Genomic DNA, 12,014 nt, shown 5'->3' with positions numbered 1-12,014 from the left:
CATCCTAGGTATGGGAAAGTGACACGGACAGAATGGAATAATAATAAAAAAAAACAAAGAGCAAAGATTCAGAAAGTGTATGAGATTGTTATCCTGTTAAAGTATCATCGAAGCCCTGCTGCACTGGACGACACGGATGATTAAGTCACTGTCGCTCCACCTGTCAAACCCTGCTGAGTGATGATGAATACTGTTTGGTGATGGTCTAAGTGTGCTGAAAAATGCAGCGTCCAGGTGTGTGTGAGTGTGTATGGGTGTGTGTGTGCGTCACAGAGGGAATGCAGCCCCTCCAGCTTAAAGAGAGAGAGAGATTGGGGGTCATTCTCTCTGTAAAAAAGGACCAGGACTAAATGTCTGGTACAATGATCACATGCTGTACAGTATGTCTGGACAGCTGCTGTTGAGGCTGATGCCACATTAGCAGATGTTCAGGTAATTACTGTGAATTAACAGGCGCTACAGTTTTAAAAACTAAACTAAAGCTCCAGGCAACAGTGATGAGGCTAAAGCATTTCACTGCTCTCAACGCAGTAGAGTCCAGGATAAGAGGAGAAACACACTTACAAACTGTTTCTGGTTCTGACCATTTTGAGATCAAACCAGGCCTCTGAAAAAAAAGTTTCTTTGAGCAGTTTTCTTTGGCAGAAAAATGTGGTGAAAATGTGCTAAAAGACAAAAAAGAATAAATACTTTGGGAAGAGCAACATCGTTCTTGTGTGTCATCATTATTCAGACCTGAGGACAGATTCAAAAATGTATCTCTGCTACCAAGCATCGTAACTTAAGGTCTACTTTGTACGACATCTTTTCACCTAAGAAAAAATGTGGACAAAGACCTGCACCCTGACTTTTGATAAACCGTGCAATTGTCCAGACCCCCCCCGCCCCCCAGGGACATCCTGACAAAGAGTCCCTACAAAGGTTGACTGACTAATTGACCTTGCTGGAATAACGTCAGCTGGCCTCAAACAGAGGACCTTCAGTTGATGTTAGAAAAGGTAGGTCTCCACAGGTTCCTCAAAGAGCACACAGACTAAAGACCAACTGGAGATTTCCCTAAGGGTCCTCCAACTTTTCTTCTCCCCTCCTGCTCTAACTAGGTTTGCACAATGGGGAAATTATTTCTACTTTCCCTTTCATTTTCCTCATTCAACAACTCCTCAAAGTATTCCTTCCAATTTCTTTAATCTGCTCACCCTGAGAGCCCTCGCGGGGCCTCCCTCACAGAGCAGCAAAGCAAAAGCAAGAAGGACTTGCAGGTGCAGGGCGGCCTTTGTTGTCATAACATGAACGACACACTCATAACACGACTCCTTCGTTCACTACACACAACTCAAACTCTGCTTGACAATGAGTGTGTAAAAACAGAGCAGTGAGTCATGTGAGAGCACACACACACACACACACACACACACACACGATAACCACCACCACCACCACCAGCAGCAGCAGCAGCTTGTCTCAGCACTTTTATGATTAAACTAACCATGGCATATTACCACTGCTTCACTGACGCTGACATGTTTACACAGTGTAGGCAGCTGAACAAAAACCCATATTAGAAGTGACATCAACGAGTGGCATGTGTCCAATCAGATGATGACCAATCAGAAGTTCTCTCCAATGAAGAACTTCCTTTGTTTCCATTCAGGTTCTTTCTCAGGTTTTCCCTTTCAGACGGCAGACCTGCCAGGGACGAGTCCAGCATCGCTGCTTTCCATTGTGGAAACGATCGTAAAAGAGAACACAATGAACAGACGGCCCACCTTGCCTGCTTTCTGTGTTAAGGAAAAAGTTTGCTCACTCAAGCTATATTTAAGAAACGAGGACAGTCAGGCTGGTTCCCTATAGTTCCAGATGTGCATGGGTGATGTGAAGATACGACGCATTAAAGTTACTCCAGAGAAAGTGCCAGAGAGGCAGGAGCAAATATGTCATAGTTGGTTGAGTTTGGCTCTGATATAAAGAGTTGTGTTTTTTACGAAGGTCTTGGCAAACATGATCAGCTGTAGGAACTTTGTATTTACCTTTGGACCAGAGAAGAGTAAACTTGAAAGTTAAGTTCCACATCATCCCTGATCAGGTACAGTGTTTAAATAGAGTTTGTGTTTGCAGTGGTATTTTCTGTTGACATAGAGTCTGCTGAGCCAGAGAGGAGAGTCAAACAAGAACACCTGAAGGCAGCGGCAGGAACAATATCACAGGTTTATACAACAACATAAAGGAGGAGTATGTTAAAAAAGTAACAGAACAGAGTGGCACAGAGTGGGACCAGCAGCATCAGGCATCCAGAACCATGCCAGGTCAGGAGGTTCCTCAGGTACAGGACTGAGCCTGTGTATTAAAGGAGCATCCGCCAAAGTCTGTGCAAACAAGAAGCAGACTTTTCTTTTCTTGATATTTTTTGTAGGACATTTCCCTGGTATTATTAGCCGTGTCATACAGTAGTACTACAGTAGTACCCCAGGCACCTAATGCACAGACAAGCGTTCATTCCAACAGTGGTACTTCACCCAGACTACTTCTTTATCTAATGTTTTAAACAGAGCAGAGAGAGGAGCATGTGTCAGTGTGAGAGAAAGTGAAATAATGAAAAGTGAAAATGATGCCAATGAATTGATTAAATTAAACATTTCCTGCATGTGAATAATTTTAATATGTATCTTGTGTTTTTACTGACGTGAAACAATAAGAATAAAATATACTTCTTCATGTAATTCTATACCATTTAGAAAGTATTTCAAACTCTTTAAGTAGTAATTTCCTCTGCAATTAAGTGGCTGGAAGGTTTTTGTAAATCTCAATATATTGTTTTTTTTGTTGTTGTTGCTGGTAAAATGATGAAAATGTCTGTGTTATTGTTTAATGGAGACCCTGCTCTATGGGCTCAGGACAGCGGTACTGTATAAGACAGTCCATCACAGACTTGTGCACTTGATGCCAAAAACATTAAAATATGGGTTGGAGCGAGTTTTTTACCAGTGGAAAGTCACATTAGGGGCAATTTAAATTGCTGTTAAATTTAATTTGATGTCAGTCTTTTTATTGGAATTCCGTGCAATCTGTGAACTGCACCAAACTGCACCAAACTGCACCGTGACATGTGATAGTAACTGTCACATGTTCCCGTCTCTGTAAAACACATACAGATCACATAACAAGCTTCAACCACAATAAATACGATGGCATTTCATGTTGACAAATAAGTGAAGGCTAGAATGACCACAAATTGAATCTTCTGCCGTGTAACTGAGGGGCAGCATCTGTCTCTGCATAAACAACCCAGGCCTGTCTGCGTGCATCAGTGGAGCTCTATATTGCTCTCTTTGTACACTCTTTATTCTGTGTACGGCTCTGAGGTGTGCTGTGACAGGGTGCCAATCTGCAGCAGTCCCAGAGGCACCGGCGGGGCCAGGCTGCAGGGCAGCGAAGGGCGGGGTACGAGGCAAAGGAAACCATCTACTAATGGGAAACACACTTCTCTCCGTAGCTCAAATCACTCTTTGTACCACAGCAGAGGGAGGTGGCAGACGTCCAGGAGGTGACTGGCGTCCAGAAGCCAGGCAATGATTTAAAAACGGGAGCTCAGCTGCGTTACGGTTCTTGATTCTTGTGAAAAGGCACTACCACGAGTCTCCTTAAGAGGGAAAAGTTGGGTCTATAAGAAAAGTAATGTGAGATAGTAAGGCTACAAGGACAATTTCAATCTAAAAGGCAGGAAATTAAAAAAGGGAAAAGACTGAAGTAACTGAATAATTGAAAAACAAACAACAAGAAATAAAATGCTTCTTCAAGTTTTCGAGCTCATGGGTTTGATTCGCTGCTCATTCACAGATATTATTTCCACAAACAGTGTTTATTCAAGTCAAAGTATTGCATCCAAGTGTTATGAATTATGTTGACATAACTTCAGGCCCGCATCCTCTGCAAATCCAGCCATTTACTCGACTCCGTCAAACACTCAAAGACAGAGAGGAAAGTGCTGAAAAGGGCTGGAGATGCCCTGAACGACTCTGAAGGCTTTGGTTAGGGCAGGGATCCCAAATGTTATTGCCACTGCATTTTTTAAATGGGGGGAAAATTCATTTTTCCAGATGTCTGAAAAAAAAGCAGTATCTGCAGCTGCATCTGCAAGTCTACTGCAGTTTTTACAGAAAATGGAAAATGAAGTTTGAAACAACTTAAATATCTGATCGTAGTAAGTTTCAGGAAAATGATAAATGAAAAGAACTTCAATTTGTGAGTCTTTTACGCAGCTTCTTTAACAGCATTTACCATTCAAACCCGGCTCACGATGCCCGAGCAGCTTTCCTTCACAAAGCTTCGCTAGTCCACCAAACATGAATTTAAACCAGAGACCGAAGGTAAAATAAGCAAAAGTTAAAGTTAATGGGGGAGAAGAAGAAGTTGAAAGAGAGATTTTTTTTTCTTATTTTTTCTTCTGTGGCGAGTTCACACAAAAGGGTCCTTCTGATCCCTGGAGTGCCGAGCACATACCTGCGGGATGAAATCAAAACCCTCTGTGAATTATATTAAATATCCCCTGCCAAACGCTCCACATACTTCCATGTCTATTTCACCAGCTCTGAAAGGCTCCATTAAGCTTTGCGCTTAAACAAAAAAGGGAAAAAAAACAACTTAATTTGAATTCCATACACCGGCAGCTTCAAACCCCCTCCGTTACCATTTCATCTGTAGAAAATTGAAGGGAAATGTGAGAAAGTCAGAATGTCAGAAACACAGAATCTGGGGTACGGAGACAAAAGGTCAAAGAGTGGGTTATAGGAAGGATTCCCTGAAGGACCGCTGCTTGAACAGGTTAAACAAGGCCAGCGAATAACAGGACAGCTGATCTGTGTGTTGATCACATGGACTGAAACAAAAGCCGACAGCTGCTGCAAAAGAGGTGTAATGAATTACAAAAAGGTTGGGTTTTTCTTCTCACTTTACATGAAAAAAAACAATAACACCATAAAAAAAACAAAGAGGGAATTTCTGATTTCCTTCCTTTTCTTTTTTCTTGAGCTGAATCTCAGAGTGAAAGCCCAAATGACTAACAGATTCCAGACAGCGTTTCAACTGTCAGACCAGAGACCTCAGGTTCTTTGACGGAGCGTGTGTGCGGTCACATCTTAACCCTGCACCCTCCCTCCGCCCCCCTGAGGTCGACCAGGAGAGAGGTTACAGCAGCAGGACTATGACACGGCCCGGAAGATAATTTCAAGATTGGAGTTTTTATGTTTCTCTCTCCACCTGAACCAAACAACAAAGCTTACGTTACTCCCTGACACTGAGCACAGTAAAGAGACCAAGGTCAAACTGTTGTTGAGACTTTCTGCTGCAGTTCCAGGGCTGGTGAGCTGTGCCGCAGCTGCACCTAATCCCCACAGGGGGGGGCTTCAGCTGGGACTGATTTTAAAGTGCCTGCACTGTGCACACAGAGAGGGGGGACCGCTCCATAAAAGCTGGTTCCCTTTTGGGGAACAGGCCTCTTCTCAGTTCTCGTGATTAAAGAGTTTTGCTCAATTGCTCACAATAAGAAAACTGGGTTCTAGTCTCAGAGGAGAACCTGGTGGAAAAACACTGAAAATCCACTAGGAGTTTTGGGGGAATGTATAAGAGAAAACCTGAGGACTTTTTCTCTGCACTAACAGCACGATGTGTCAACGTTACTTCCTTCTAAGATTGAGTTTTTCTGTAACCCATGACTGGGTTGAGCAAACAGTGGGGTCAGGTCTCCTGGGACAGACTTATGTCTCCCCTAATTGTCAGGCTAGATGGTGTGTGTGTGTGTGTGTGTGTGTGTGTGCAGAGGTCAGAGAAATCACTTCTAATAAGCTCTGTGCCACAAAGGAGACACAGCTGAACAGGAAGGTAAAGATGACAAGTAAAGGAGATCATGTGTTTATTGGACGCTCCGGTGTCTCTGCTGGTGAATGATGCGCTTCATATTTAGCCCTAGATTTTAAAACGTGTTAAAATTTTAATTTTAATAAAGCATATATGCTACAAGTTAAAAAAAATAGTTTGGCCCAATGGCTACAAAATTCTGGGCTACAAGTCAAAATATAAGTTTGGCCCAATGGCTACAAAATTCTGCAAAAATGGATTACAGCTACCTGTGTGAGAAGAGAATAGAGGGGAATCATTTTCTATGATTTTTGGACAGTTGTATTTGATGCTGCTCTAGCATTTCTATAAAACTGTTGCATGTTGTGTCAGTAGAACAAGACAAAGAAACTCTGGCCTCCAGATGGTGGGCTGTCATAAAATGTAGGCCCTGAACAATTACTACAGTACTGAACTGTAATACTGCAGTACAATATCACAGGTTTACTGTTCTTGTACTTGGAGAGAGACGAAGAAGAAGAAGAAGAAGAACAGCTGCAGTAAGTGAGGACTCACACCAGAGTGGATGAAAGGTCTGAGGCTACCATTTTGTCATGCTGAATCATAACTAAATGAACCCTGGAGAACTCGCTGTCAGCCTCTTAGCACCATTACAAGCTTCCACCCTGGCTGCTGTATTAACTCTCCAGAGTGTAACCGCTCAGTGCCGATGATGAAGTGCCCAGGTTTGGAATCATTATCCTGACATCCCGGGCATTTACACGGCAGGCTGTTTGCAATCGTGCCAGGTTATAAAGTTCACTGATTGCAGCTGGTAATTAAGCTCATTATTGTAATTCAGGTTTATGGGCCAATAGCAGGGAGGGTGGAGGAGGAGAACACATGCTGCTCACCAAGGTCTCCCTGTGCAGCCTGTATGGAAAAGAGGCCTGCAGTAATAACTACCTTCCCTCAGTTAAAAACACTCCATGTCTCCGTTATTCAGTCTCCATTTCAACCCCAACCAAAAAATAAACATATCCCCTTCATTATTCTCCATCCAAATTATATTCCACCCACAACCCCATTTCACTGGCTGCAGCATCGGGGCCTCTTTATATTGTGTCACTCCAAAGAAAACAGTCCTACTGGATGTTGTGGACGAGCAGCGCAAACCTGATACAAGCCAGATCGCTGCTCCAATTACACACCATGTTTACCGCCGACGTTATAATTCAAAACAGACAAACTTCATCTATATGTGCACATCAGACTGACTTCGGCCTCGGGGTTAAATCTGTCAGACGCCGAAGAAAACGAAGACAAATTCTTTGTTTGCACGTTATCTTTTTTTACACCCGTGTCTTCGTACAAACAGAGGCCGGCGCTGAGGAAGTGCTGAGCTAACAACCGAATGACCCACACAGAACCCACCACCGTACATGTCACTCGAGGACAGTCTGCTGCCGAGCTGACCAAATGTGGTGCCCTATTCTAAAAAAACACACACACAACATAGTCAGATACTAAATAAATAGTGTCTGTGATGACTGGACGGAGGCCCAGACCTGAGCCACAACAGTATTATAGAGCATCGATTAAAAAAAGACAGAAACTACAGTAAATACCCTCCAATAATGACCGTTTTCAACTTACTCATTACCCACAAACCAGACGCTGTACGTAGCTATCAGGGTCTGCTGGTTGCACACTGAGTGATTTATCCAGCTCTTAAATATGACAGGATAAAAAGTAGTGAATAGATTTCATCCTCAATTTAACTGCTGAGGCCCTGTTTATTTTTCAGATTGTTTTGAATGCTTTCCTCCGCACACAGCCTTTGGCCTGAGACGCCGGCTGAAAAAGCAGCTGGAAAAGTTCCGGAAAGAAACTTGGTCAAAGCTGCAGGAGAAAGAAATTAAATGTGAAAAAGGGCAATTAAACTGCGAGCTAATGACTGGAGCCTTATTTTAGAGAAGGTAGTAGTGGAGTAGCATGTGGAGTACATTAAACAGCAGGTGATCGCTCACAACATGGGCTATATATTTTTACAGATACACATATATATAAATATATATATATAGTGTTCATAACTAGTGACATTTACTAGTGACAAACGTTTTTCCTATGCAGGTCAAAAGAATAAATTAAAAAACAATTTAAAAAAAAATCAATGGCAGCATTCAAAGCAAAGCTTGTATCTGTCGTTTGGCCGTTACCTGTTTTCTATCAGTTCAAACATCTGACCACATCTGTGGCCTTGGAAGTGATAGCTCTGTGACACACCATCCCAGCATATGGTAGTAGGATTAAAAATGATGTAAGACAGGACAGGGAGCAGACGGGTCAGCACACACCCTGGAAATTACCATAACCCTGAATGAACAATAACAAGATTTCAAAGTGACTTCTATCAAAATACGGCAAAACCTCGTTCAAGGCTAATGAAATGGGTTTAATAATTGCAAGATGATCTGCTTCAATAGCGTGTGTGAGATTTAAGTGTAGACAGATTCATAATCCAGACGGTCGCTAGGCAGAAAGAAGTCAGGAATGTTCCACAGCTTGTCCCCAGATGAGTGGGACAGCTCAGGAAAACAGTCCTCCCACTGACCCTGCTGGTACATTCTGTTTGAGTTTCACCATCGCCATCATCATCACACCTGCAAAACAGTGGCTGGAGCTTCTAAAGTAAACTTCAGCATTCATCTGCTTCAGGCACCAGGGAAACAGCCTTTCCTGTAAAATCAACACTTTAACGACATGGCCTTCTGCAGACATCACTCCCTGATACTCATGTCATTGCTGGATTTTTCCAGACACATGACTCAGCTGTTTTTCTAATAAGAAACTTTAAAAAATGTGGCATCAGTGACATCAGATAACCCCCATTTCCACGGCTGCTGCGCCACAGCCAAACAATGCGGTGGATTCCAAAGAGGCACTCAGAAGGGCGGCTATCTGTCTCACTCCAAAGACGGAGGAAGTGGAGGAAATGGAGATGAGCTGCAAACATGAGGGCAGAGCGGAGGTTGTTATTGAGGACCCTGCTGTGTCAACTCTTAAATTTCTCTCCCGCTTTCTCACAGACAAAAAGCAGTAGAAACAATGACAGTTTCTCTAGATGACTCCAGGGCTAATTTTATTGCACGGAAACGTACAAAAATCCCAGGAGTTCACCTTTAAACTCTAATGCCGTCACTGATAATTTGATCTGTTGGAACAATCTCTGAGAAACCTGTGCAGAAGTGACAAGTGGATTTTGAGCAGCCGTTCATTTCTGCGGGGTGACATTTGTGAAAATAAATAACTTTAATTCACAGTGTGATGCATGACCTGCTAAAGCCTTCATGTCTATTTCTTTTAGATTTGGCCCGGCCTCCTGTTTATGAGCAGCAGCCCTCGCCCCCGTTCTCTTCATCCTTTCATTCCTCTCCCCTCTGGACTACAGCCACACTCCTGCTCTCCTCCAGTCCTTGGCAGCCGTGTTTGGAAAAACAAATGAAGCAACTGGAAAAGGTCAGGAGGAAGAATGATGGTCCGTGAGCCGAGGGGAGACGTGTCAGTGTGTCTACTGCTGCCTGACCTTTCGCACTTCTTATGGACAGAGGGACACGGAGCTGGCGGGAGACTCCGTGTGTGGCTGTGACCCTGAAAATAGCAGCGATGTGCACCAACAGTGTCGGAGTTGTCAGAGGTCTGACCGTCTGTCCAGACCTACGGCCTCGAGGAAGCTGCGCTATGTGCGGAGGCCTCTCCATCCATACATCATCACACAAGAGCCACACACAAACCACATACCACACACATGTGCTGTATGTTCTTCGTCAGACGTGCACACACACAGTGTAACTCTGTTTCAGACATGACTGGGCCAGTCAGTGACTGTTGGCGGTGCTGGATGCTGAACTCACCCACTGGAAGTGCCGAGAGACAGGGAACTGACTGACTTGCTGAGCTGCCGACTGTCCCAGAGCTTCACCTGCTGGCTACGCATCTAGACAGAAGAAAACACAGGACACCAGAGACTGATGTAAAAATAATAATAAAACAGATCACAGTACAAGGATTAACCTATAATTGACTGTTTTTCATACAGCGGCCAACACTGTACGGTGTAGTCCAAATATATATATAAAAACAAGACAATGATGTCAGGTTTTCGGAGTCAAAATAACATTTATAAATTGTGTTTGTATCTTGAGCCAAACGTGGAATCATTTTATGCAGGTTCCTTAGAAAACTGACATTTTTAAATGCTGCCAAACTATCAAACTTTTAAAGAAAACAGTGACTGAATTTGACTGTTTGATTTTTACAGTGATGATGTCACGGCTCACACGTCCATGGGTCTCCATGTTCCTCACCATATTAAAGCCTGTGGTCAGGAGAAGGTCGTCTTTGGTCCAGAGAACGCGTGAGTCCTTGTTGCTTTCTAAACATGTGGCGCTCTGTGAGGGACAAAAACACAGAGAAACATCAACTCACCACAAACACAGAGAGTAAATCGATATCTGTCAGATCATCTGACCCAGTTCCCAATGTCTCATGGATGAACCCTGGCTTTAAACATAACCTTGACGTCTACTTCAAGATAAAGACGGGCAACGATGAGTGAATGATTTGAAGGTGGAGTAAAGAGACAGAGAGGACAGACAGGACTATTCTGGGGTGCCTCTGACAGACGTCTGTACTGGAACAGAACAGGACTTGTTTTTGTTGATGTAGCAGACACGACGGCTTCTGCCCCGGGTGCAGCTTAGATTACCACGCAGCCCCGGTGCATCTGCGTTTGTGCTAATGCCACTGAGGCTGCGTGCATTACTGCGTTTCCATGGGGAGCATGTGTCAAAACAGCAGTGCCAGAGTGGGGTTTGAAAAAGTGGCCTTCACACACACAAATGAGACGTTGTGTTTGTGCCATGAATAACCGGAGGTGTTGACACACGAGAATGTCTGGAAAGAAAATGTGTAAAAGAAAGAAATTAAGGAAGAAAGTAAGTTAATGAAGCATGAGTCTGAATGTACTGCACTCAACACTGGGCAGGCTGCAGATGATAAATGAACCCACTCGTACGTGTTGGGAAAAGTTGTGATAAAGATGACCGAGGACGGCTGTTGAATTGTCAATCAGCGGCTGAAAAGAGCCATTAATCTGTAAGTGTTAAAACTCAGTGAATGATGTCATTTGTAGCTGATCAGTCAGGAACCATGTTCTTGTAACATCTCACAGCTTCTGTCAGCAACAGATGTCTCTATCTCTATACTGGAGTTACACTGAGTTTACCCAGAATACACCACTGTCAGCAATAAAGGTTTCATGAAACAGTACACGCTGTTCCCTAATCCAAGTGTCTCACATGATTTTTATTGTCATTTTTATGGTCACACTAATCCAAGAGCAGTGCTACTGTATGGCTGTGCACAGCAACCACACCGCACTTGTCATCGTTGACACTACGCTCAAATTCAAAGCATGTACAGGACATATAAATACTAGAAAACACTGAGCATTTCGTTGACCTTTTTCTGGGTCTTTCCCACAGACCTTTCATAGGTTAGCTGATAAGAGTGATGAATATTAGTTTATTAGTTTCATTGATTTCAACGTAGTGGAATTTAAAGAGTTGACTCCCTTCCCTGCGAAGAATGCGTCACTGCAGCTTCTTCCTAATAGATAAAGTTCTACGGCGTGTGAAAATGAGACAGAGTTCAGGAGAGGTCGTTTCTACGTCAAGGACATGTGGACGCTGAAAAGTCATGTCCTTCGCATCGATGAAACAAAGTTTTACTTGTTATAAGTACACAGTCTGTTACATTTATAGAGTTTTGATAACATGACTGGCTGTGTACAAACTGAATGAATACTGTACTGTACTCATGTATCATTTTTCTTAAAGAAATACAACATTTTTGTGCTGAAAACAATTCACCTTTTTTTGTCACACCAGTGGCTTCAAATAAATTTACAGTCTCAGCTATAAGGGAACTGGACTGGGACTGAGAGGAGAAAGAAACATCAGCTGACATTTAAAATACGGTAAAATCAGGTATGCACTTCTGCGCCTCCCTCAGTGATGATATATCTTCGTCCACACCCATCTGTATGTTGTACAGATGTTTTCTGGCTCCTGGTGAGCTCCCAAACGTCTCCATCCACATAGGAAGGATTGACCTAGCTCCTA

The 12,014-nt window shown here is 43.2% G+C and overlaps 1 protein-coding gene across 1 annotated transcript in view; it reads right to left on the bottom strand.

Moving 5' to 3' along the window:
• Positions 1-12,014, bottom strand: part of coro7 (coronin 7) — an 88,536-nt gene that overhangs the window by 52,391 nt on the left and 24,131 nt on the right. The window contains exons 8-9 of the mRNA XM_025064370.1: positions 10,197-10,280; positions 9,744-9,826 (exon numbers count right to left, since the gene is read on the bottom strand). Of these exons, the coding sequence (XP_024920138.1) occupies positions 9,744-9,826; positions 10,197-10,280 (167 nt within the window). The remainder of the gene's footprint in view (positions 1-9,743; positions 9,827-10,196; positions 10,281-12,014) is intronic.

Source organism: Cynoglossus semilaevis, chromosome 17 (genome assembly GCF_000523025.1).
Source record: "Cynoglossus semilaevis isolate Cse_v1.0 chromosome 17, Cse_v1.0, whole genome shotgun sequence".
In the NCBI taxonomy this organism is placed as follows: domain Eukaryota; kingdom Metazoa; phylum Chordata; class Actinopteri; order Pleuronectiformes; family Cynoglossidae; genus Cynoglossus; species Cynoglossus semilaevis.
The sequence above is the reverse complement of the archived record's forward strand: the minus strand, read 5'-3'. Positions and strand labels throughout refer to the sequence as shown.